We start from the raw sequence: 27,995 nt of genomic DNA, 5'->3' as shown, positions 1-27,995 counted from the left end.
AGTTCTCAAGGCACACCGGTGGCTCTGGATGTGTACCTAAGCAAATACACAGGGTGGGGCAAAAGCAGGTGTACAGCTGTGAGTACATGAAACATGGAGTTTATTCTTGTATTATTATTTATTAATTATTGTATTATTTTCCGTGAGAACAACTGTATACCTACTTTTGCCCCACCCTGGAATCTTAAAAGGTAAATAAAAAACATGAAACTGGGAGTTAACATATCTGTAACTCAGCCACTAAGCTCACAACAATGTGTGATTCTGGTGAGTCATTATCCCTCTGAGGTCTGTTTTCTCAACTGTAAAGTTAAAAGGGTTTTGTAATCTCAAACTTTTCTTCCTGCTATGAAATTCTATTACTTTTTTTTGCAAAAGTAATTGTCAAATGAATTCCTAGCCTTAAGATATTACCTACTTTCATTTACTCATGCCATCTCTCTCTCTACCGCATTAGTATGGACAATTGAAACTCAATTACATGCTACAAGGGAAAGACACTGGGGAAGATGCCCATATAAACCGTTTTTCTAATAGCATGTCTGAGTGAGCAATCCAATGCTCCTGTTGATTAAAGCACTCTGAAACACACATTCATATTAACTTCTCTCAACGGTTTAAAGAAGCAGAACCCATTGGCTGAGTACCTACTATGGGGCAGGGATTTTGTTAAGCACTCGAATGCAATTAACTCTGATCTTCACAATCTGAAAGTTAATATGATCTCCATATCTTAGGATCTAGGAGATTCTTCAACTTATCTACACAGCTCCAATAAGTGGTGGTAGTTGAATTCAAATGCAAGAGCTGTGCTTTGGACTGGCCCACTGGTGAGGAGCTGAGGAAGCATTTAATATCCGATCTTGGGTAAAGGTGATCACAAAACACTATATTCATGCTATATAACTTTCTATTGCATTTAACAGGTTTTATTTACACTGTACTGTACCCTTCTTAAAACGATGAGTGGAAACAGACATCCCTAGGAATGGCTTCAAAGTTGTTATATGTGAGAAAATCTATAAGAAAAAATGTTTTATATATATATACATACATACATGCACACACACACACATGAAAAAGGTATATCTACTTCATATAGTTAAAAAATCTATTTAGAAATAAAAATATGTTGATGACCCTATCATTTTGAATAACTAAACATAAACATGGACTGAATAAAAATGAAGTTTAAAATAAATGAAAAATACAGAAATCATTTAACTCAGAGTTTTAAAACTCTGACTTCTAAAAATGGAGAGGAATCAGTACTACCAGATAGTGAGAGATATCATAAAGTTATAATAATTAAAATACCAAATGCAAAGGAAATTCAGTATATGATAGAGGTAGCATTTCAAATCAGAGAGGAAAATATGGACCATTTAATAAATCATGTTAAGGCAACTGGCTAGCCAAGGGGAGGGGTAACTAAAGCAAAATTTTCGTGTCTGACACCAAAATTAATTCAAGATGGGTCAAGGATTCAAACATTAAAAAACCCATAAAATACTAGAGAGACTTTTCATTAAATAAAGTAAATGTGTTTATCGCTAGGCCTTCTTGAAACTTCAATAAAATCACTATGACGAATAAATGAGGTAAACTTCCAAAAGGACAAAAGACAGTGATAACAGGTGAGACATCGCCCAGCACTTTGGAAGATGGAAAGCAGAAGAGAGAGTGGTGAAACCGATCCCGTCCCGTGGAGACAACTGGAACCTGACGGCCTGCCGTGGGGAGTCAGAGGAGGTCCCCCTCTCATTCGTGTGTAAGAACCACCTGGCGATCCTGAGCGTGTTGATTCTGATTCTGCAGGCCAGGGGTGAGGACGGACATGCTGCTCTCCCGGTGCTGTGGCCAGAGACTGCTGGTCTGGGGAACAGCGAGGCTTTGGAGAACAGAATGCCACAGACGTCGGAGAACTGGGGGCACCAGCTACCTCTGCAGGTTGGGAAGCGGAAGGGCTGGCCCCAGGTCTATGTAAGGAACAGGCAGACCTCCTGATTGGGTCCTCGCAGCCAGGTGGCTGCTCTCCCCAGCCCCAGCAGAGGAAGGGTGGTTTACACCTGGAGAGACTGAGTTACGGAGGATCTACCTTTGGGACATCGATCACAGTGACCAAAACATGGGACTAAGTCTGCGATTTTCAACCTTTTTCATCTCATGACATACATACACTAATTACTAAAATTCTGCAGCACAACAAAAAATATATTACATATTTGCCAATATGACCAAAAACGTAGGTAAAATTTTGATTCATTCACTCCTAATGGCTATTGTTGTGTTGGTTGTTGTCATTTTTTTATTTGACAATCTAAGGGAAAAGAGATCCATGCCCTGGACTAAATAGTGAGGTATGGCATGTTATAAAAATTCTTGCGCACACCAGTTGAAAATTGCTGGACTAACTGGAATCTGCAAACCAAACAGGACCTTCAGAACAAGGGCAGTGGGCTCACAGCCTTTAGGGGGGTAAGGGGAGGGTAGCCATCTAGGGACCTGACCAGTTCAGGGAACGTACTCTTCAAGGGAAAACAGTGATTACTTACACCCCATAGAAATTGAACTCTTCAGCCCAGAAAAAAAATCATACTTAAAGTTAAAAGACAAATTAAACAAAAACATAAGAAAATATTTACAATATACATGAAAAGTAGCCCATTTATTTTTGTATAGAGAGCCTTTATAAATCAACAAACACTCCCCAAAATGACAAAAACATCAAGTCATTCACAGAAAAGTTTAAACAAATGGCTTTAAAACATATGAAAATGTAATTAATTTCACTTAAAAATAAAGGTAAATGAAGATAATATTTTTCACATAGTCAACTGGCAAACATTTGAAAGTTCAGTTACATATCACGTTAGAGACTTTCCTTAGTGAGAATATATGTTAAAATTCTACATAACTATTTAAGTGAAAGAGTACAAAAGCGCATATATTGTTTGTATTAAAAACACTGACAAAGAGGTATTCATATACGTTTGGATATGTACTTAAAAAGTTCCAGAAAATAATTGCAAATGGTCGTCTTTGAATAACATATTTTCACTGAATAACATATTTTACTCTTGGACGGTTTTTCCACAATAGGCATCTGTTGATTTTTTTCTATATCAGTTTCATTCCCAAGAATTACACTGGGCAAGGTGATGATAACAGGAAGAGAGAGAGATGGTCTGGAGAGGAGCATAGTTAATTCAGTGGCTAGAAACTGAGATTCCCTTTTCTGTCCAGGAATTGGTTTGGGGGAGCTGAGCTAACATCTTCTGCTACTCTTTCTTTCTGTCCCTGAAAAATGGGAATAATAATAGTAAAATACGAGTTGATTATCGTTTATCATTATAACCCTGACACATGGACGGGGACTGTTTATTGAACGTACTTAGATATCTCTCATTTATGTAAATGCTGTGCAACTCATTGCCTCCAGGTTCCTCCGCCAGCAGGAACGGTGAGTCTGGACTTGCATTTTGAGAAGGTAACTGGACTCCAATGTCTGACTTGGAACCTTGAAGCCACATGCTGCAAGACCAAATGTGACTCTCAGAAGTATAAACACTACCAAAGCGGGGCAGGGAACATCTGCCTCACATGAATGACTCCAACAACTTGATTTATAAGCCAATGTGCTTAACTCTAATTTTCTTTTATATATATATATATATATATATATATATATATATATATATATATGTTTTTATTGATTTTTTAGAGGGGGAGAGAGAGAGATAGAAACATTGATGTGAGAGAGAAACATCGATTGGCTGCCTCCTGCATGCCACCCCACTGGGGATCAAGCCCACAACCTAGGCATGTGCCCTGACCGGGAATCGAACCGGGACCTCTCAGTCCTTGGGACGATGCTCAGTCCACTGAGCCACACTGGCCAGGTCTTAACTCTGATTTTCTAAAGCCATGAAATATTATTAACAACTATTTAACTACTTCTTGTAAACTTATGATTTCCCAGATCAAACCCTTGGACACAACTTCCATGAAATACCAAGCAAAATATTGCATATAATTGCCCACATGTTCACATGTTATTCATTAAACTATCTCTTCTAGTTATGTGTGTGTGTGTGAGAGAGAGAGAGAGAGAGAGATACATCTCCATTATATTTAGTCATTAAATTTAAATTTGCAGTCTTCTCTTTTACCTTATAATTTTACCAAATCCATAAACAGTAAGTTTTCTACAGCTTTGAAGCTATACATTTCGAAAAGATAAAAACAAACCAAAAACCCATAGATTCCACAACACAAAATTCATTTTTTAAGAGTTACTTTGAAAACGCCTCCCTAGAGTGTCTTAATAATTAGACAATAGATGTATGTTCAAGTAATTAAGAGTAGTGTATCATAATAGCTGCAATTTACTCTGCGTGGTACAGAAGAAAAAAAGAGAGAAAATACGATAAAATGTTAACAATCACTGAATGTTCATGGCATCTTTTTTTTAGCTTTCCTATATATTTAAACATTTTCATAAAAGTAAAAAAAAAAAAAAATTTTGAATAGCTGCCATTTTACAGGCATAAGAACATAACCTTTTCCTAAACAGAAAGGCAAAACAAGAAAATATGATGCTTGGGAAGGAGGATGGAGTGGGCAGTCAGCTATACTGAAGAAAATAATCTAGTTCTAAGTTTAAAATCTTTTCTGGAGTTCTGGGTCTTAGTTACTTGTCAAACCTTACTTGTCACTTGGTGACTTGTTGATTGGAAATGTTTCTACTGTTAGAATAGCTGAATCACAAGGTCACAACTCATATAATAAATTATTCGGAAATCTTATACAAAGAAAGATTTCCCTCCTTCATGACTTCTTGCACAAAGTAATAACATTTAATATACCTGTAACTGACTTTTATTTTTGGTAAAAGAATATAACAGAATGCTCACCATTCCCGTTAGCTAAGAAAATCTAAGGCAATGAGTTGGAAAAGGTGTAAATATATGAGATATATGTTTGTTAAATAAATGGTTACAATAGTTGTCATGAAAATCAAAATTATAAACTTGAATGAATTTCTCATTGTATTTTATGATTATTATTCCCACATCTCAGGTTTTAAAAAAAAAGTGGTAAAAATGTCTTTTCATGGTAGATATAAAATGTCTTTCCTAGCCAGAGCCTCAACCTGCTGTTCTAAGGACAGGCCATCAGTTAAAACTGCTTTATAGATGAGGACAGTTTGTCAAAATTACATCAAATTTGCAGGAGGCTAAGTCAGGTTGGGGAGGTTTTTTTCATACAGTGTTGGGAGGAATAACTGGTATAATTTTTCTTAAGAGGCTCTGGCAGCATTTGTTATCATTTCAATTTTGTACATCCTCTGACCCGGCAACTCTATTTCTATATGTTAGTTTACAGACATACACCCAAATACGAAGAAGACTGTACAAGAACAATGCCATGGCATCATCTCTAAGAGCATCCACGGTGACACAGCTGAATGGACTAGGACACAGACAAACAGTGGGATGCTGTGCCGTCAGCTTGCAAAGAATCGAGTGGCACTACATCTATACATTGTAAAACCTTCAAGGCATAATGTTAAAAATAAGTTTCCAAACAGGATTTAGAGTATATCATTTGTGCCTTAAACTTTCTACTTCCGTGGTGAGGGAGGGGTAAATTCATCGACAACGTTCCGGAAGAATATCCACCTCAACCGCTAATACTGATCACATCTAGGAAAGAAAATGGGATAGAGGAAACTGACAATGAAACATTGTTGCTTTTTTTCCTGCAATGGGATTATGTGCCTATGAGATTAAAGACTCAACACCAGGTAATTTTTTTTTTTTAATGATTTTAAAAATGGAAGACGTGGTTGCATCATTTTCAATGTTCCAGCTGTTTTGGATCCTAGCGTTACTAATTATGTAGACACCAACACATTTAAAAATGCACAAGTAAAAATTAATACATTAGAAATTAAAAATTGGTTACTGCTGAGACAAAACTACACCAAGAGATTCACTGTATGTTGTGTTATTATTTTTCCAACAAAACTGGGGTAAAAACCTCAGAAGTTCCCTTTAAAACTAGTGTGAAGACCCCGTTGTCTCCAGCATGCATGGTTTGGAAGAATACTGTCATACCACATCCCCCACAGCTGTCGTAAAGGCTTTGAAAAACCTGCACCTCAACTGTAGTGCCATGCCATCTGAACATTTAAGAGCATATAAAGTGGCAGTAACAGAATACTGAAGATTTTATCAATGAAACAGGGTATTTTTAAAGAAAACTATTCTATTATGCTATGAGTCCAAAAACAATGGGAGATTTTAACAAGCTTATTTTAAGGTACCCTCTTTACCAAAATAAGCAGAATGTAATCTAATATTTTCTGTGTTTGGGGCCTAAAAGGCATGGGTGGTAGTAACCTGAAAACCTATGCCAAAAAATTGCAAAATAAAAAAAGCAGAAAACCAACAAAAAAGAATCATCCACAGGAACACAGAATCACTTCAAACAAAAATGTTAAAGAAATTGCAGGCCACGTGATCACTTTTCAAGAAAAGAATGAGCACTCACAACACAAAAATAAAGTTAAAAAAGAGATACTAGGGTTCAGAAAACTGACTACAAAAAGGAAAGAAAGTAGAGAAGGCAGCACAAAAAGGAGAGATGGAAAAGAGATGGACGCAACACTGAAGACAACGGGACAAACACGAGTGAAGAGGACACCTGGTAGGTGGAATGAGGAGAACTAATAAAACCACTTGGAAAAAAATATATTGAAATGATTAGAGGAGGTGATGGATATGAAAGAGAGACTAAAAAAAAAATCTAATTGGTACTTATAACTGGTATTCCTGAAGAAGAGAACAAATGAAATAGAAGCTATACCCAAAGATGGAATTGGAGAAAACTTTTATTATGTAAGAAATAAAAGATTAGATTCAAGTAGGTTAAAAGATACGTGTTTTTAAGGTGAGTATAATTTTAAAAATACAAAGCACAGCCAGTCTTAAAGATACTCTTTTCAAAACAACTACAGTATTTCTACATTACAAACAAATACTTGGCTATGTTCAAAATACATGGCTTTTTTCAAACCCCAAGTGTATGATAGCTCTGATACCTTTGTCTCAAACTACAAATCTTCTCAGACATTCTACATGCAAGGGGCAGGATACAGAAGCATTTCAACAAACCTACACACGTAATCCCCTGCTTAACATCCTTAATTTGTTGCTGTTGTTTTAAGACATAAGACACTGTATTTTTGACCTTTTATTAATGCCCTTCTTTACAAAACATTCTCACTAATTAAAGTTGGAAGGTAAATGGGTGTTCTGACTCCAGTTCTTTCTCTCACTCACTGTCTCATACCCGCTTCCCATTCCTATCTAAATGGGCAAAAACTGAAAAGGAGGAAGCTTTGGGGCTGCTAGAACGTTTCTTGAGCTGGGTTCTGATTAGAGAATACATGGGTATATTCACTTTGTTGTGATAATTCAATGAGCTGTACGTCTAAGTGTTCTTTTGTGTGTGTTTCTTATGTATGCTACACATACAGAATAGAAGTTTATGTTAGAAAAGGAAAGCACTTTTCTAACAATTCTATAAGAATGTTTTTAAGGAAGTGATGGTTGCACCTCTGAGTGCTGGGTTTACTTAGCCGAACCAGGTTCCACAAAGATGGGATTTCAAGCCAAAGTCAGGGTTCCATGCTCCCTTTTGTTGTACACGCAGAGCAGAGTCACTCTGTCTCCCACTTTCTTACCCTCCCCCTAATTCTCTCCACAAATTTAAAAACTTACTGGGTTTAGTTTCACTTGAAAAGATAAGTATAATCTGTGTCGACTTCCAAAATGTATCATCGTCCACCACTGACCTTAGCAGTTCCCATTCAGAGCCACTTCCTGACATTTGTAGGGTGGCTTTTAAAACAGAGCGGTAAGAAGTTTCGAGCAGCTAAGTGCATCCAATTCAGAAAAGCTTTAGACAATTTGAAAGGACTGAAATTCCTTAGACGTGACCCCTGAGTAAAGACCTAGACTCTGGCTGGGAAAATGGAATCAGGATTGATGGAGAGAAGGCCCAACCAGGTCTGATTCTGCTTTGAGTGCAAGATTTCGGTCTCATCTTCAGCTCTGAACAAGGGGAACACTGCTTGCCAAACAGTCAACTGTTGCTTTACACTGGCGGAACTTAGTAACCAATTCTTTTTTCTTTTTTTTTCCAATCAGAAAAAAAAACAGAACAAAAAACTAAAACCATACAGTTATTTTTGACCACAGAAACAACCTTTATTCCATATTATTATTACATATTTTTTAAACACTAAAAAATTAAAGTTAGCAGTGTGAGACGATAGCTCTTATTAACCGTCCTTCTAAATGGATTTGGCCCAAACTCACTATGCCCTGCGACACAACAGCGGTCACCAGGGCTCGGGACCAAAAGGTAAGGGGGTCAGGTCAACCAATCACGAGACCCAGTTACCAGGCTACCTTAGATTTGAAGTCAGAGTAGGGTCTGAGCAAGAGAAAGAGGAACGCAGATGTGGGAGCATGAAGCCAAAAGGAGCCAACAGTTAACAGGAAGGGTAAGCCACGGTCTTGTCTAGTTGCCCTCTACCTGATCTTCTATGGCTCGACTTTGTGCCTAGGTGTGGACAGGTGGGGCCAGCCGGACGGCACAGGTCCTGACACAGACAAGCCTATCTGCTTGGAGACACATAGCTGAAAAGCCTGCCTCAGAGAGAGGCGATTATCAGAGACCTGGAATTTCCCACCATTGCCCTCGCCCAGCTCTAAGATCTAGTTCACTGCAGTGTTTGCATCCAGAGCCCGGACTCTCAAATAAACCACAGGTACCTGACACTAGCAAAAGTAAGATTTACACACTGTAAAACCCAGCAAACCATGCACAGTGAAGGAACATACACTGAAAACCACTCGCCTGCCCGAACACTCTGTAAAAATAACTGCTGGTTACCGCCACCTGTACCATGCCTGGTTTGGTTCCTTCCCCCAGCCCTTCACAATTCTGCAAGCAGCACTGAAAGTGGGGGTGCACGCAGTACATTTCCCCTATTTCTTTTGGTTTTAACATATGCTTTCACATGTTTATAAATACAACTTTTATCCTTCAGATAGATCTTCAGCCTTCTTTTTGCTCTCTTCAACTATTTAAGAGACTAAAAGTCTATCATCTTCCTAAAATCGATTTTGGTATTTGCTCTTTTTTTCCTTAAACTTCTCCAACTTGCCCTGGCCAGTATGGCTCAGCGGTTGGAGCATCAGCCTGTGGACCAGAGAGTCCTGGGTTTGGTTCCCGCTAGGAGCACATGCCAAAAAAAAAAAAAAACACAAACAAAAAACTTCTCCAACTTTGTGGGTTTTTTAATGATTTAGGTAACTTTCGTGAGTTCTGCCATGCTTCCTCTAAAACTTTTAAATTAAAATATAATAATCATTAAAAAGAACATAAAATGTGCGTGCTTAGCACACCCAGGATGAAAATGAGAGGAAACAAAGCTACAGCTGGTCTCGGTGCGGCCAGATGAACGTGCTCAGGAGGATTACCATGCCAGGAGCTGGCCCTGAGTAGGTGCAGAAAAAGTTCGGCCCTCGGCGGCTTAATGGGGAGCCTCTGAATCACCTGTTAAAAGCCACGTGGTGCGCTGACAGAGGGGCAGGCGCCACATCTCAATCACCAGGGCCGCCGCTCCTCACAGCCAACCTCACTCACCTTAGGGAGAGAAAGAGGAGCCCGTGTACAGTGCAAACACCCTGGCTGGGGACCAGACCAACATGGGTTTAACAGGGCAAACAATCAGGTGGGGTGACCGAATGTTCCAGTTTTTCCTGGACTGAAGTGTTTCTGGGACAGTCCCAGACTAACCAGGAGCAGCTGGTCACTCTACAACAGCACCGCGGGGATTCCTCACAGCAGCCAGGCTCTGCTAGGACCTGGGTGGGTGGCCCAGGGCAGGTCATTTCATCTCGGTAGGCTTCTGCGTCCTGATATGCAGTATGGGAGGCAGAGATGACAGAACTCCTGAACCCTAAAACAGTGTCTGGGAGTGGTGTTCCAAGAGGTGGGGGGGGGGGTGTACAAGTCGTGTGCCTTGGTGAAGAGGGGTATTTTTTTCACTCTATCAATTCTAAGGTTGTTTTTTTTTTTTTTAATTTATTTTAGGAGGGGTGGGAGGGAGAGAAAAACATCGGTTTGTCATTCCACTATTTGTGCATTCATTGGTTGATTCCAGTATGTGCTCTGACCACAGATTGAACCCACAACTGTGGTGTATCAGAACAATGCCCTAACCAACTGAGCTACCCCTCCAAGGCTATCGGTTCTATGTTTAGAATTGGCTTCATGTGGTGCTACTAAAAAGAAGGGCAACATGTAGTCAATTTTATTGAGGTTTTTTTTTTAATCTACAGGTAATATACCCCTTATTGCAATCACCTGGGGCAGACCTCGCCCCCCACCACTGCCCACTTTGGTACACCACTGGTGTCTGACACATGCTAGACTCACGTGTTTTTGAATGAATGAGTCTTTAACTTCCTTTCTAAGAAGAAAGTCTGTAACTCTGTTAAACTATTACTAAATTAAGTACAGGTAGTTTTTGTAACTTAACAGCATGTGGTTTCATCTTTGCCTTACTTCCTCATTTAAAAGTCAACCCACCACAAATGTCACATTTGATCATCTGAGATGCCCTCTCTCAATACCCAAAAAAATTAACAGGCTCATTAAATTATTTACATGGCAAACTACTTACTAAATATACTGAGGCCGGGCAGAGCTAGCAAAGTACTGCCAGTGGAGAGCAGCTTCAAATCCCTTCTAAACTGACTTGGCCAGGTCAGTCCCACTCACACCAATGGAAGTTCAGATTTGAAGGGTGTAGACTGGGTTTTCTTAAGGAAAAACATACATCTATTTATTATTTTCAGCTCACTTTGAATGTCTACATCTTCATAAGGATGCTAGGCTGAATTTCTCTTTTCTTAAGGATCAAATGAAGACAATCCACTGGGCTTAAAAATTCCAAAATAAATCAATACTGTCAGACTCAAGGCTTTCCTTCATCTGGGAGGCTTTTAGCAGACAACAAATATTTCTGAGCAATCTATTAACACACAACCTCTGCAAAGTGTCTTACACGCGTGAGGTGGATAAGGTCCAGTTCTGCACTAAGCTAGGGTTATTTAATGCTGGCTACAATTGGAAGAATCAGAATTTTCCTTGGGAGAAGGATGGGAAGATAATAGGGAAAGTAAAACCCAGATGATTACACTGGCAACCCCAAGCAGTGGAAAGAGGAATGGCATCCATCATACATGTCCATGACATAAAGGAAAAGCCAGTAAAAGGTTTTAAGAATTTAATGGTAAATTCTTATTTGGGGAAATCAGGGTTCCAACGAACACTCAGAAAGCATGTGTGTGTGCCTTTAACAAACCTAAAAAGCAGTAAGGACCAGGCCCACGACCTCTGCACTGCCCTGAACACAGGCTGAAGAGCACTTCCTTTCATCCTCACAGCAACCCCGTCGGTCAGTGTCGGATGGAAACAGCCTGGAGAAGTTAAAGAATTTGCTCCTACATTAGTAACTAGTTCGGTGGTATGGCCAAACTCAGTCCAGGTCTGAAATCATTATAAATGGCAAATCTGATGTTTGCCATTACTGGTGGTTGGAGGCCACATGCACTAAAAAAAGGGACCAACAGGGCCAGATGGGGCTGGGCGGGGATACGGAAGGATATCTGCATAAGGCCTCCCTCCCGAAAGGGAGCTTCCTGAGAACTCTCACCCAGTAGAAAGCCATCTCCTGGGCTATCTCCAAAGGCACAGCTTCCGGCTCTAAGTGGTACGCAGTTGCCTTTCCCACGTCTAAAATCTCACCTTTAGAAATAGTTTTCTGCCATGAAATACAAACAAGTCTCTGGCCTATAATCCACATCACTCTTAACAGTTGAGAAGAACAGGCTAAGTAGCATTTTCCTCTTAAACAGGCATAGTGCTGACGAGATTGGAGCTTCAATGCCTGTCTAAACTCCAAACCTTCCCTCTTCAACAGAACAAGTAAATCCTCCAGTTCCAGAATCAGCTACATAAACAGTTCTACTGCCTCCACGAGCTGCGCCCTCTCCCCACCCCTCTCCCCATACACACCCAACACATGAAACCCCCTTACAGAATGTGATTTCTCAAGCAGGTGCGAGATCGTGCACTACGGTGCACAATGTGTATTTTTAGGAAGCAGTTTTACTGAGTCCCCTTTAAATACTTTTTTTGCAGACAGTCCTCCAATATCACCAAGTAGGCACATTCCCCATTTTATAAGCAAGGAGACCAAATTTCAGAGAGTATGCTACGATTGCAGAGCTTATAAAGGACAGTGTTTAGGTTTAAACCCAAGTTCCATAGTCCTTTTGATATTCCATCCACTTTTAACTCTAGTGAGGAATATACATTTCTAATTAATTGCAATAAGTGTAGAAAACAGTAGCATCATTTAAATGCAGTCACCCTGCAATCTACCCCCACACTCAAAGATACGCACTCACCCACTGACGTACAAAGCGCTTATATTCTCTTAATCTCCATAATGCCTAAGTGACCGATTGCTTGGTTCTCAACTTTCCTTCACTCAAGCTATTGTGTCCAAAACTGCCACTCTGCTTAAACCAGCAAGTCACTGTATTCTGCTTTGAAATGGTGATCTATTAAGACAAGATCTACAGAGCCACTTAGACTACCTGGCAGCCTGCACTCTGATACTTGCCAAAGTGTGTCCCTGGGACACAATGCTGGATGGTTTTCTCCATCCCCCACCCCCAACTCTGAACTCAGTGCTGCTCCTCTGCTCCCCAAATGTGCCTGTGTTTTTAAAGGAGCTGTCTCAACGATAATAAGAAGGAAAGAAGGAGAAAGAGAAGGAAAGTGGGAAAGAGAAAGAGATGGGGGCGAAGAGAAAGAGAGAAAGAAAGGAAAGAAACAAACAAACACAATCACAGCTTCAGGACAGCACAACAGCTTTGTAACCTGAACACCTCAAAGATAAGATGTGACATTTATGTAGACACTGGGAAAGTCACAAGCTGTTGGGACGCTGTGTGAAAAGGGCTGCCCAGAAAGGAACACAGCTTTCCAGCAATGAAAGCCACTGTGTATCTCCACCACCCACCCCTGCCAGATCACCCCCACCGCCAGTTCTGAGGCAATACAAGCAAAGGGAGGAATGGGAAGCGGGCGTGGTACAAGAGAAGGCCAGTTGGAAGGCCAGGAGTGAGAAAAAGAAAGTTCTCCTTTAAAAAAGAAAAAAAATACCGCCCCAAATAGTCTCACAGATGAATTGTGGAAAGCAGGTTTGTACAATGAGCAAACAAACCATTAATATACAATCTGAAAACTACTTTTCAATAATATGTACCTGCCAGCGCTTGACATCAATTGCCGTATGGTAAGCAGCATATAAGTAAAATCACATTCAAATGTTCAAGTGTTTAAATCATGTGTGTAAAAATGGGTGTAAAGTTAAATGGAAAGATAGGGAGGAGGGTCAGACTTGACCTTCCACGGCAAGCTTCCCGGATGTATCTGTGGCCCAGGCCATACGCCTCCAGACCTTGATCCCGTCATACTGGCTGGCTTTAAGCGGGTTGGGAATTCAGTAGGGTGCCTGTACTTTAATCCTAGGGAACTCAAACTGTACACTGTGGTTTTCCAGAAACACTTAGGTCTCCGTTTTTGTACATGCTCATTTATTATTAGTAAATTTCCATGTTAGCAAATGGACTGAAGGACAGTGTTTGGTCAAAGAGCCTTCCAAAAGGCCCAGGTAACCCGAGTGCTCTCTGGACTTTGTTTTTCCATCACCCCTCACCCCCCACCCACATGTGACAAATGATTCTGGAGAGAAGAGGGGCTCTCCTGGGTCCCAAGGGGATTACACATTTTAAAACAAAGAAGCTGTGCTTAGTGGAATGAAATCAAGAGGCTGGGATGTTCCTAACAAGGAAACGGTCAAGCCTAGAAAATGAAACCAGTTATTTCTAGTAACTTTTTTTTTGTAGTCAGCTAATCTTCTTTGTTATTTTATTATTTTTTCAGTGTGGTAAAATACACGTAACATAAAACGTACCATCTTAACCAGGCGTTACTGTGCAGTCCAGAGGCATCAAGTACGTTCATGTTGTGCAATCATCACCGCCTCTATCTCTACAACTCTTTCATCTTGCAAAGCTGAGACTTCCATGGGACAACGCCCCATTTCTTTCTCTCTCCAGTCCTTGGCAACCAGCACCCTACTTTCTTTCTCTATGGATTTGACTATTCTAAGTACCTGGTAAAAGTGCCATCATATGGTGTTTGTCCTTTTGTGTCTGGCTTATCCCACTCAGCACAATGTCCTCAAGGTTCGTCTATGTTGTAGCATGTGTCAGAGTTCTCTTCCTTTCTAAGGCTGAATACCACTCTATTGTGTGTGTGTGTGTGTGTGTGTGTGTGTGTGTGTATCTATATATATATCACATTTTGTTTATTCATTCATCTGTAGGACACTTGGGTTGCTTCCACCTTTTGGCTATTGTGAAAATATTGCTAAGAACTTAAGTGTACAAACACAGTTGACCCTTGAACAAGAGGAGAGTTAGGGGCACTCAACCCCACCCCCAGCCTTTGCAGTCAAAAATCTGCAGATAACTTTTTTCTTTTTTTTTTAATTATTTTTTTCTTTTATTTATCTCAGAGAGAGAGAGGGAGAGATAGAAACATTGATGAGAGAGAACATTGATTGGCCACCCCACACATGCCCCCCACTGGGAATCGGGCCCACAACCTGGGCATATGTCCTGACCAGGAATCGAACCAGCAACCTCTTGGTGCATGGGTCGATGCTCAACCACTGAGCCATATCGGCCAGACTGCAGATAACTTTTAACTCTCCAAAAATTTACTCCACAGTTGTCCCTAGGTATCCGTGATGGATTGGTTTCACGACCCACCATGGATTCAAAAATCCATGGATGCTCAAGTCCCCCACATAAAATGGAGGGATCAATGCATAACAGTGGCCCTCTGCATCCTCAGATTCCCAACTGCGGATTTAAAACAGTACAGGTATTTACTGAAAAAAGTCTGCATACAGTATAACTGGATCCATATAGTTCAAACCCAGGTTGTTCAAGGCTCAGTTGTATCTGTTTGAGACCATGCGTTCAGTTCTTTTGGGCATATACCGGAATTGGAATTGTTGGCTCATAGTAATTCTATTTTTAATTTTTTTGAGGGACCTCCATACTGTTTTCTATAGCAGTTGCAACAATTTGCAATCCTGCCAACAGTGCACAAAGGTTTCCTTTTCTCCACATCTTCACAAACACTTGTTGCTTTTTGATGGTAGCCACTTTGACAGGTGTGAGGTGATATCTCATTGTGGTTTTAATTTACATTTCTATGACATTGCGCATCTTTTCATATGTCTCTTGGCTATCTGCATGTCCTCTTTGGAGAAGCATCTATTCCAGTCCTCTGTTCATTATTTAATAGGATTGTTTGGGGGGTTTTTTGTTTGTTTTGGTCAATGAAGTTGAGTTTTTAAATAAATTTTGGACATTATCCCTTATCAAGTGTATCATTGGCAAACATGTTCTCCCACTCAGAAGCTTGTCTTCTTTTGTTGTTGTTGATGGTTTCCTTTGCTGTGCAAAAACTTTTTAGTTTGACATAGTTTCATTTGTTTTCTTTTGTCTCCCTTGCCAGAAAAGACATATACAAAAAAAATTACTAAGAGTATAATATCAAAGAGTTTACTGCCCATGTTTTCTTCCAGAAGCTTATGGTTCAAAGTCTTACACTTAAATCTTTAATCCATTTTAGCTTATTCTTGTCTGTGGCATAAGAAGTCTAGTGTCACTTTTGTTTGCATGTGTCTGTCCAGTTTTCCCAACACCATTTATTAAAGAGACAATCTTATCCCATTGTATAATCTTGCCTTCTTTGTCATAGATCAATTGAACATACAGGCGCAGGTTTACCACTGAACTCTCTATTCTGTTCCATTGCCCTATATGTCTTTTTATGCAAGTACCATGCAGTTTTGATTACTATAGCCTTGTAGTATAGTTTGCTATCAGATAACATAATACCTCCAATTTTGCTCTCATTCCTCAAGATTGATGGGGCTATAGGGGTCTTTTGTGGTTCCACCTCACTTTTAACCAAATAGAGAGAAAATATAAAGAAGTTTAGGCTCTATCTCTAAGTTTTCCTTCATAAAAACTCATTCATTCTTGCCCTGGCCGGTTTGGCTCAGCGGTTAGAGCGTCAGCCTGCAGTACAGAGAGACCTGGGTTTGGTTCCCGCTAAGGGCACGTACCTCAGTTGAAGTTTGTCCCCAGCCCCGTGGGGTCATGTGGGTGGCAACCACTCGATGTGTCTCTCTCACATCCATGTTTCTCTCTCTCTCTCTCCCTCTCTCCCTCCTGCTCTATCTGAAGATAAATGCAAAAGTGTCCTCGGGTGAGGATAAAAAAAAAAAAAAAAACTCATTCATTCTTAATTGCTCAAAATTCCTCTGAGTCCTTTCTCTCTGCTTCATTCTCTATAATAAAATCATGATATTATCTACTTCATGCAAAAATGCATCCCTTCCATAATGTAGAAGCTTTCTCCCTAATGACGATGTGGCTCAGCTGGTTGAGTGTCATCTCATGCACTGAGAGGCTGCCAGTTCAATTCCCAGTCAGGGCGCATGCCTGGGTTGTGGCCTCAATCCTCGGGAAAGGGGGAGGGTGCAGGAGGCAGCCGATCGATGGATGTCTTTCTCATCAATGTTTCTCTCTCTCTCCCTTTCCCTTCCTCTCTCTCTAAAATCAATTTTAAAAACCACATTTTTGAAAAGCATATATATATATGTATATATATATATACACACAATATGATTTCATGATACTTGCTTCAAAATTTGAGATCACCAAACTTATTAGGAGATCAAGAAACCTAGTTCTAGCCCTGGCCGGTTTGGCTCAGCGATTGGAGCGTCGACCTGCGGTACAGAGAGACCCAGGTTCGGTTCCCGCTGGGGGCACGTACCTCGATTGCTGTTTGTCCCCTGCCCTGGTTGGTCGTGTGGGTGGCAACCACTTGATGTGTCCCTTCACATCGATGTTTCTCTCTCTCTCTCTTCCTCTCTCTCCCTCCCGCTCTGTCTGAATGAAAAATGGAAAAATGTCCTCGGGTGAGGATAAAAAAAAAAAAGAAACCTAGTTCTAAATGCCTACCTAGCTGTGTAACATTAGGTACATTTCCTAAATTCTCAATCCTTAGAGTCATCTGTAACATATTGGGAAAATTAACATCTACTTCACAGAGTTTGGTAAATGAAGTAAACCATATAAAATAATCAACTTATATTAGAAAATAAATATTAGCTGTTACTATTACTTTCAAAATTAAAATAGAAAGGTTTTCATTAAAAACTGCACTCCCGCCCTGGCCAGTTTGGCTCAGCGGTTAGAGCGTCGGCCTGCGGTCCTGAGAGACCCGGGTTCGGTTCCCGCTAAGGGCATGTACCTCGGTTGCAGTTTGTCCCCGGCCCTGGTTGGGTCATGAGGGTGGCAGCCACTCGATGTATCCCTTTCACGTCGATGTTTCTCTCTCTCTCTCTCTCCCCCCCCCACTCTATCTGAACAAAATATCAAAAAATAAAAATAAAAAACTGCACTCGTTAGCAGCAAACATAAAGCAAATGGTGAGCTCCAAGTCACAGCCTCAGACCACGTGCCCTGGCACTCAATCGTCCATGGCAGTACTAACGAGCCACCCCAAAAAGACGTTGTGAGAGTCACCATTTGGTGTTCAATCCTGCCATAGCATAGGTACTTGGAGAAGTCAATGAAGATTATGTGGCAGAAAAGAGTGACAACCAAAGAGCTTATGAAATATTTTTTATAAAAAAGAGGGGGCAGGTGGAAGAGACCAGAAAATAAAATCTTAGGAGTCAAGATTCCCAGGGCATCACTAATGTGGAAGGACCCTTGTTGCTACATGTAGCGATCGTGTTTACCTCCTATTTTCACAAATAAAAAGAAAGAATGGTTTCCTAAAGGCATTAAGTGATACAAGTAGTTACTAGCAAACAAAATCTGGAACCTCAGCACCGCAACTCAAAATGTGTAAGAGATGAACTGACCAAATGGAGATGGGAGGGGGTCAGCACAGTTTTGAGAGTTCTGGCTTTGTAAGAAATAGATACCCAGGAGCTTTAGAAAATCTGGTTTTGCTTGTGGATGGAAGAAGACCTGTGAGTGCGTGTAATAAACATTTAAACTCTTCCATGTACAACATGGACCGAGGCTGCAGTGCTCACCAGCAAAGTGTCATCAGGTAGTAAATCGGGTGAGGAGAGCCTGCAGCAGATGCAGCGATTCCTTCCAAAGCCATGGGGCTGGTCTGATGATGAAAGTGCACCTAGCACTCCATTTTCCTTCCGCTGCCCCTGCCCTTCCCCATCACAGAAGAGAAAGCAGTTCTGAAATATCTTATAAACCGGGACCCAGAAGGAAAAAAATCTAACCCTGTCCAAACAAAGCTCAGATACTCTCAAAAGAAAAGTCACAGGAGAACTCAGAGTGTTAATTTCATCACCCCTGGATGACATTAAATCATTTGTGGTCATTTAAAGTGATCTCACCTGCCTTCCCACCATTCTAAAGCACTGTCCATTAAGAGTAACTTTATGCCTTTTATCCATAAATCAACCTACTACAAATAGCTCAACTACTGCACCCTGTAAAGGCAAACCTTTTATTTTGCAAGATGAGAAAGCTGTACTAAAGTTCTGCAAGGAAAAAAAAATCCCTTTGATTTTAGGTTGTTTTCCAACAAAATACCCATTGTAATCCAATTTCCCAAGTCAGAAATTGTAGGAGGTAACCTGTGTGTCTGACCCCAACTCTTTCCTCTTACACCAGCCTGGCAGAGCAGGTATCCGTGTTTTAATCTGAACCATGCCATCATTTAACAAGTGCAAAGGTACATTTACAGGGTTAAATATGTAGGACTGATTGCATGAGAAAAAAATGAATTCGTATGCAAGTTACTCTCAAACACTGCGTTGGTCCATTCAAAATGCCATAACAGAATACCATAGGCTGGGTGGCCTACAAATAACGGAAATTTATTTCTCACAGTTCTGGAGACTGGGAAGTCCAAGATCAAGGCACCAGCAGATCTGGTATCTGGTTCACAAACAAGTATCTTTTTCTGTGTTCTCACATGGTGAAAGGGATGAGAGAGCTTTCTCAGGCCATGTTTATAAGGGCACTAATACCATTCATGAAGGTTCCACCCTCATCACCTAGTCACCCCAGCATACCCACCTCCTAATACCCTCACCTTGGCAGTTAGGATTGCAATTTATGGATTTTGAGAGAACATAACCATTCAGCCCACTGCATACTCTTTTAAAACATATCTGATGATAATCAGCCTCTTCATTACAAGTACATTATAGGAACGTGCTTCAGTAATGAAATCCACCTAACAGCCCTCTGCTTCCTGGCAGTCATTCTCTCACACATGTCCTCTCCCTTCTAAGCAGCAGGAGTACAGTCTCATTCATTCTCTCTCTGTCTCCTCTCCCCTCTCTTCTCCTCCAGGACCTCAGCCAAGGCTGCTGGCAAGGCAAACAGACTAAGTATACCCACAAGAAGAGCCCACTGGCCAAACATAGCTGAGACACTGTTGTTCATTAAAGGTTTGGGGGCATAGATCATTATTTGACTGAATGAGACTGGTGTGAGCCTCCTGAAGAATGGCAGTTCTCCCACAGCTTGCCACTCTGAGAGCCAAACTGACAGGATTGAGCCTCTCATTTCTTTCTTTCTTTTCTTTTTTTCTTTTTTTTTTTTTCGACGTGCCCCTAGTGGGAACCGAACCCAGAACTCTCTGGTCCACAGGCTGATGCTCCAACCGCTGAGCCAAACCGGCCTGGGCAAGCCTCTCATTTCTTTTCTTTTTTTTTAATTCTCACCTGAGGACATTTTTCCATTTTTTTGTCCAGGTAGAGTGGGAGGGAGAGGGAGGAACAGAGAGAGAGAGAAACATCAATGTGAAAGGGACACATCGAGTGGCTGACACCCGCACAACCGACCAGGGCCGGGGACAAACTGCAACCGAGGTACGTGCCCTTAGCGGGAACTGAACCCGGGTCTCTCAGGACCGCAGGCCGACGCTCTAACCGCTGAGCCAAACAGGCCAGGGCAAGCCTCTCATGTCTTATCCAGCCATCACAAGAAGTGCCAGGTCTACACTGGTCCATCTGAAAAAAAGGTCTGAGGACAGAGCAATTGCTTTGTCTGCAGAATCTTCTCTGTTAGCTGTTCCAAAATTCTGTAGCTTTTTGGAGCACAAATAAGATTAGCCCAAATGATTCTTTTCACTCAAATCATGCTTAAAAAATACAAGAAACAAAATCATTGGCTAGAATATTTGTATGAAAAAAAAACAAAAACCTTTATTCTTAGATGACTTATTTTTACCTGCAAAAAAATCATGCTTAGCCTCCTCCAGAGTTTGCTGAGATAATAATTAGTAAGCTACAGGAATCAGATCACTGGGAAGCTGAAAGGATGCCAAAGGCCAGCTGCTTCACCGCACAGATGAGAACATAAGGCAGAGAGAAATTAGGTGCCTGCACCAGTAGGTAAGTTTGACTAGAACTTGAATGTTCTGATCCTCAATCCATATTTTCTGCATCTCTCTCCTAAACCCACAAGGAAGAAAATGCATTAGCATTATCTTTTGTGACAATAGCTTAAAGAATTCTTTTATTCCCAAACAAATTCAGCAGAAGTTTAATCCCACATTTATCCATATCATAGCAACACACTTTTTTTTTAATTAAATTTGGAAAAAAGCATTCATTATAATATCAAAGAATGGACTCCTGAGCCTAAACAAGCATAAATCAAGAAAATTAATCAAATAGATGATAATGCCACATTATTAAATTATATTTTGTTCCTTGTCATCAAGCTAATAGCATAATACAATAGTGCTCACTACAATTTTCGTTCTAGGAGAAATCATACAGTTTTGTCTTGTTTTCACAACAGACATTTTACTGTCGATTAAGACATATCTACAGTGTCCCTTCCTGTCCCTACCAATAGCTAAGTGTAGTATAAAGGCTATGCTTAATACCACCAAGCTTTGAGCTATTCACAGACTCAGCCAAAAGTCAATGAATTGAGACTGCTCTGTTTTTAACCAATCACGCCGGGCATCCATATTGTTGTCCATATGGTACTATAACATGGCACTGTTCTGGCCACCAATGTCTCCGCTGTCAACACCCCAACAGTAAGGGTGAATACAAAAAGACCGAACTGTTTAACTGGGCAAAGGTCCAATTCAGTCCATTCTTTTTTTTTTTTTTTTATCCTCACCCGAGGACATTTTTCCACTTTTTGTTCAGATAGAGTGGGAGGGAGAGAGAGGAAGACAGAGAGAAACATCGACGTGAAAGGGACACATCGAGTGGCTGCCACCCTCACGACCCAACCAGGGCCGGGGACAAACTGCAACCGAGATACGTGCCCTTAGCGGGAACCGAACCCGGGTCTCTCTGGACCGCAGGCCGACGCTCTAACCGCTGAGCCAAACCGGCCAGGGCCAGTCCATTCTTTATAGAGAGAAATACCTAAGACTGAGAAGAAGGAATTCAAATTCATAATTTTAGCCTCAACAAGGGCATTACTAACTCCATTTAATGGAAATAAAGATTTTGCCTTGGCCAGTATGGCTCAATGGTTAGAGTGTCAGCCTGAGGACCGAAGAGTCTTGGGTTTGATTCCTGGTCAAGGGCACATACCTGGGTTGCAGGTTCAATCCCCGGCCCTGGTGGGGTCATGCAGGAGGCAACTGATCAATGTGCTTCTCTTGCATAGATGTCTCTGTCTCTCTGTCTCTCTCTCTCTCTCTCTCTCGCCCCCCCACCCTCCTCCTCCTCCCTCCCTCCTTCCCTTTCACTCTCTCTAAAAATAAATGGAAAAATATCCTCAGATGAGGATTAGCAACAACAACAAAAGATCTTGGATAATCAGGTATTTATTTCATAGATATGTTCTTAGCTATGAAATCAATGACAATAGAAAAACAAATAGGAACCTGAGAGAATTATTTCTATTATAAAAGCATTTCATTTCACAGAGGGATACACAACAGGCTCCTTTAAATCATATTATACATTATAGAACACCGCAAAAGAAAAAAATATTTGCACAACTATTAGATGGGTACTGAAAGTGAGTCATACCAGTGATAATATCGACTGGTTCAGTAACGTTGATTCAGGCCCTTGATGGATGCTGAGATGAAGGCCAAAGGCTGGATGCCAGAATGTGTTATTTAGGTTTGAGAAGAGGATAAACATGCAGAACTTGTAATTCTGGATACAACTATACATTTGGATTTTTAAAGAATTGAGTCTGAATGGTTAAAGACAGTTGTCACTGCTATAGCAAGAGACAAAATAGACACCCTTAGAAAAGTCAGTAGCCTCCTGTGATGTGTAGGCCACACTGAATTATCACTTTGAACATTAACCATAAACTTTCACTTTCCATACAGGCCATTCAATCACTTGTACTTGAATCAATGGCCTGAATGGTCACTGAATCGATGATATGAGGACATTTGCTGTGACTGATAGTAGAAAGCAGACGACTCCTTTGTGAAAACACTAAGTCATGGGATTGTGCAAAGGAAGAGAAAACTCTTCAGGAAGAGGAAAAATGAACTTCCAGTTTTCAACTATCACATTGTTTTTTAATTATTATTTTTTTAAGGCAGAGAAAGTCTAAGTATAAAGCTATCTCCATTATCTAATTTTCTTTTTCTCCAACATAATGAACAGCCTGGAATCAGCTTTCTGCATACAGATCATCAGGTGACATGCTTTTGTTTTCCAAAACATAAGACTACACATCTCTTTCAAATGCATTGGTAGCTAAAAGTGATCCCAGCCAGAATTTATCAGTCAGAATTGATTAGATATCATTTGGCAGCTGTGTGGAACCCCTACTGTGTGTCAACACAGAGCAACCTGCTGTTCCTGGGAGGCTTTTTGGGGGAAAGATTGCAAGGGTAGATATGAATTCCTGTTTTCTGTAAGTAAACATTTGCTCTAGAAGCAACTCTAAACCTGCAAACACACCCACTTTTTCACAGTAAGTCTTAGTGCTAGACAGGATCAATGAGGTAGCTGTGCTGGATTCTGATCATTTAAAAAAGGTCTTTAAATCTGTTCCCTTGTGCATGTCAATTTCTGCATGGAACAGCTCACTTAGTTCTTAAGTGACAATATTGCCCGCACCTTTCTTAAACAAAAGATACTTTTTGTTCACATGACTCTTTGTTGTCATTTCCAGCAACAAATGATGCAAAAGACAAATTCTAACACACTCAATAGCGGTTTTTGACAAACAGAAACAGCAAACAAAATTAACAGAGCAAAGGCTGAAGACACAAACCCAAGGTGAGTTGGGGGCCAGGGAAGAGAGAGGGAGTGGAAGTGAGAAATGGAGTCTAAACTCTACTCTGTGGTCTAAGAAATCAAACCTCTTCTGACGAAAGGGGCGAGTGGAGAAGCAAGCAAGCGGTGGTGAGGTTTTCAGTTGAGAAAAGTGTGTGCTTATTACCCCAGCTCTGTTTCATGAGACCCGGAGAGCCATGGCAGGCAAAATCTAGTTTAGTGACCAAGACTGGGTCAATGAAAGTAGCACAAGTTTGTTCTTGACCCAGTGCCGCTACCCAGCCAAATCCGAGGATAATGTCAATTCTTTAAAAATGTTTAAATGCATGATGGTACCAAAACAAAACTATGGTTATTCATAGGAGACATCTATCGATTTAATATCATCATTCTGCAGGCTGTGCACCCGTCCTGTCATATCCCCGTGTAAAGAAACAGCTAATGGCCTGGAGTGGTGGAAACCTACAAACTATTGTCACCTATTTCCCTAATACTCAGTGTCACCGCTGGAAACCAAATAGCGGCCAGAAGCCCGGAGTCCCTGACAAACCCGTGTATCACGGTCCCAACATTCCCGTGTGCCTGGGTGCGCCGACTGGCATCGCGCGCGGTTCTTCCGCCCTCCCGGCCGCGCGTCCGGAACGTTCGTGGCTGTCAGGTGGCGGCGGCGAGCCCCGGCGGGCCAGCCCTGCCGCTCAGCGCGGCGTGCTCGCAGGGTGGAGGGGGACCAGCCCCGCGGGGTGCGGCGCGTCCCACGGCCGGCGCCTCTCACCTTTGTTCGCCGGCCCTCGCCGCGAGGAGAGAGCGGGCCAAGAAGGAGTGCGCGGAGCGACCCCAGCTGTCCCGGCCCCTCCCGGGCGCCCGGAGGAATCCGTGGGCAAGCCAAACCCCTCTGGATTCCTGAACGGCGCCGGGCTGAGAGGTCAGCAGCCCGCTCCCGAACACAAAGGTTGGGAGGCGTGAGCGCGAGCGCTGGGGCGCGGGTGCGTGAGCCACAGAGCAAGCGAGTGTGCGTGTGCGCGCGAGGGTGTGCGTGTGTGTGTGCGCGCGTGTGTTAGGGGGAGGGGAGGAGCGCTCCAGCCCTTCTTACCTCTCGAAGAGGAGCCGCACCATGAAGATGCAGAAGGCCAGGGGGAAGGCGAGATAGAGGTCCTCAGCCTGCGGGAAGGTGGCTTCCTCCGTGTTCTTCAAGTCCGCCCAGGTGACATTGTGCGGAAGCCAAAACCTCTCGTTCCAGAACCAAGCTAAGATCCCTGCCATCTTGCTTTGTCCACTCCTGTGCTGGCCGCCGTGGCCCGCCGAGCTCTTTGCTGTGCAGGGAGCCGGGGATGCGCGCGCTGCTGGTTCGAGCTTGTGCCGCCACCGCCGCCTCCGCGACCGCTGCTCTCGAAGGCTCGCGGCGAGCCCCGGTTCTCTCCTCCCTCTGGCCGATCTGGGTAAAGGAGCCGCCTCGTCCGTCACATGGCATCCCGGGCCGCTCGCCCTGATTGGTTCCCCCTCGCGTCAAGCATCTAGGCACACGCGGCCAGCTCGCCCACGCCGGGAGGGAAGGGCCCAGGCGCTGCGCCCCGGGCGCAGGGGCATTGCTCTGGGGAGTGCTGCCCAGCCCTGCGCTCACCGTATTTTTGCTCTGCGTTTAGGGCAGCGATTTGGAGCCGACCCCCCTCATCTGCCCCAGCCCCAAGGCGAGCAATTGCTCGCACATGCTCAGAACGCCGGCCCCTGCCCCACTGGAGTTTTAGGGGTCTCGGTCCGCTTCCCGCGCGCCTGCAAGCAATGAAGAGGCAAGTGGGGGCCGGGGCGATCTTCAGAACTACCCCTGCACTGAGAGAAAATGGCAAAAGGAGACGTAGGGGGCGCAAAGAGCAAAGGAGGAAGAAGTAACAGGGAAGGAGCCGTCCACTCTGGCTCTTGGTGAGGGAGGGTGAAAATCAGGAACTGGTGGCAAGAGTGGTTTGGCAAGAGCCCTATACGTCTACTTCACGCGCGCCCCCCTTTCTCCGCCCCCCACAGCCATCTCTGACCTTCTGGCCTCCTTATACTACTGCTGGGCACCACAACCACTTCCCCCAGGGAACAAGGCCCTATTATTTTAATTTATGAGGTGGTAGGAGAAATTAGGCACTTAATTGCTATTTGATGATGATGGTGATGATGATGATAGCAACTGCAGCGTTCTGTAAAACTGCTCCCTCTAAAGGAACCTCTCAGAAAATGCCATCAGACCACATTTTGGCTTCACAGATCTGTATAGAACTTTGCTATTTGACAGGCTCATTATCAATGCCTTTCAAAACTGAAACCTTTAAGACATTAGGCCTGTAAGACCTAACTAACTCAGGCACCTTCTCTCCCACAATATATTTTCTCATCAGTTCAGGAACTATGTATGGATAAGTTCCGTGGTCCATGAAGATACATTGTTCCTTTTTCTCACACTCATTCATTTTCTTCCTGGTTCTGCCAGTAAGGTTGACTGGACCTTTCCAAGAGGCATATAGACAGGCCCTTGATGCTCTCTTGTTTACTCTCCCTCTCTCTCCAGCTACCACCCTCTTTTCTTGCCTTCTCTTTAAAGCAATACTCTAAAGAATTACCTATATTTCCTGCTTTCAGTTTCTCTTCCCTCCATTCCCTTGTGAACTTCCTTTTGGGCATTTGCCCTTCCCTACTGCACTGAACTGCTCACAGTCACAGTGATGCCCATGCTGCTAAACCCAAAGGTCAGTTCTCCACACCTCTTGTCAGTAGCATTGGCCAAGTTGTTCATTACCTGACTCTTGAAACACTTCCTTATCTTTGCTTCCAGAAACCACATTTTTCTGCATTTCTCCTACCTCATGGCCACTTTTTACCCAGTCTCCTTGCTGGCTACTTCTCACCTTTCTAGCCCCTTAAAGTCGGAGTGGCTTAAGAGTCTGTCTTTTGTCCTCGCACTTTTCTATCTACATTAATTCACTCTGTGATCTAATTCAGTACTGTGGCTTTCAGGTTCATACTAATGGCTCCCAAATATATATCTCTAGCCATGAACTTTTCCTTGAACTTCACACTTCTAAATCCACTATCAATTAAACAACTCCACTTTAATGTCTAAGAGAGATTTCCTGTCTAAACTACTAATCTTCCTCCAACTACTAATTTTCCTCCTGTTGTCTTGGCTCAGGTCAAACACTTGGAGTAAACTTTTTGCTTTACTTTCTCAAATCTCCCTTCTAATCCATCACGAATCATATCTGCTTCATCTTTAAACCAGAATCACACTACCTCTCACCACCTCTTCTGCTACCAAACAACATTTCTTTTTTATTTCTTTTTTTATTGTTGACACTATTATAGATGTCCCCACCACCCACACCCCCTTTGCCAGCCTCCACCCAGCCCCCACCCCCCACTCCCTCTGGCCATCACCACACTGTTGTGTGTCAAACAACCACATTTCTCACCCGACTTACCCCATTAGTCTCCTAACTGTGCCAGAGTGATACTGTTGACATCTAAGTCAGATCACGTCTGTGCTTTAAGCCCTACAGCCTCCTCATTCACCCCCAAGTGGAAGCCAAATCACTTCCATGTTCTAAGATATTTGGCCCCATGTTAAGTCTTTGACCACACCTGTTCTCTCCTCTCTCTCCTCCCTCTCTCGTCCTCTTCTTTGGTCACATTGGCTTCCCTGCCCTTCCTGCAAAACACCCAGCATGCCTTAGGGCCTCTGCAATTGCTTTCCTCTGTCTCTGGAACTTTTCCCCCCTAAGTGTCCAAGTCTGCTCTTTCTAGAATGCCACTCAGTGAAGCCTTCCCTGGCCACCTAGTTAATCTGCAGCCCTCACTCCCCGCCCACTCTTCCCATCCAACTTTCCTGCTTGGTTTCCCTTCAAAGCATATGTCACCCTCTAGCACAATATATTTTTTACTTATTTCTTTATTGGTCTCTCCACACACACTGAAAAGCTAAATACACACTGATACAAAGCTAAAATGTAAGCTTCATAAGTTAAAGATCTGTGTCTATCACTACTCTATTCTTACCACTTAAAATACTGCCCAGCCCATAGTAGGTACTCGATAAACTATTGAATCACTGAATCACCATTATTCCAACCTCACAGAAATCATCTCTAGGAGAGGGGGAAAATCTGAATAAATCATTTTGTTAAATGTTTATATATGCAGGTGAAGAGTGTATACATTGGGCATAAAGAAGGACTCAATTGACCAGCTAGTGTGGCTCAGTGGATTGAGTGTCGTCCCAAGGACTGAGAGGTTGCTGGTAGATTCCCAGTCAGAGCACGTGCCCCGGTTTCAGACTCAATCCGGGGCAGGGCCGGGGGGGGGGGGATGTGCAGGAGGCAGCCGATCAAATGTTTCTCTCTCACTTCGATGTTTCTATCTCTCTCTCTCCCTTCCTCTCTCTCTAAAAAAATCAATAAAGACATATTTTAAAAAGAGAGAGGGATCAATC

The 27,995-nt window shown here is 42.4% G+C and overlaps 1 protein-coding gene across 1 annotated transcript in view; it reads right to left on the bottom strand.

Annotated features, from left to right (window-relative positions):
• Positions 1–24,957, bottom strand: part of CERS6 (ceramide synthase 6) — a 271,292-nt gene extending 246,335 nt beyond the window's left edge. Inside the window, exon 1 of the mRNA XM_036253461.1 lies at positions 24,624–24,957. Within this exon, the coding sequence (XP_036109354.1) occupies positions 24,624–24,793 (170 nt within the window). The 5' untranslated portion in view covers positions 24,794–24,957. The remainder of the gene's footprint in view (positions 1–24,623) is intronic.
• Between the last annotated feature and the right edge of the window lie 3,038 nt (positions 24,958–27,995).

The sequence above is a fragment of the Molossus molossus genome, unplaced genomic scaffold, assembly GCF_014108415.1.
Source record: "Molossus molossus isolate mMolMol1 unplaced genomic scaffold, mMolMol1.p scaffold_m16_p_11, whole genome shotgun sequence".
Lineage (NCBI taxonomy): Eukaryota > Metazoa > Chordata > Mammalia > Chiroptera > Molossidae > Molossus > Molossus molossus.
The sequence above is the reverse complement of the archived record's forward strand: the minus strand, read 5'-3'. Positions and strand labels throughout refer to the sequence as shown.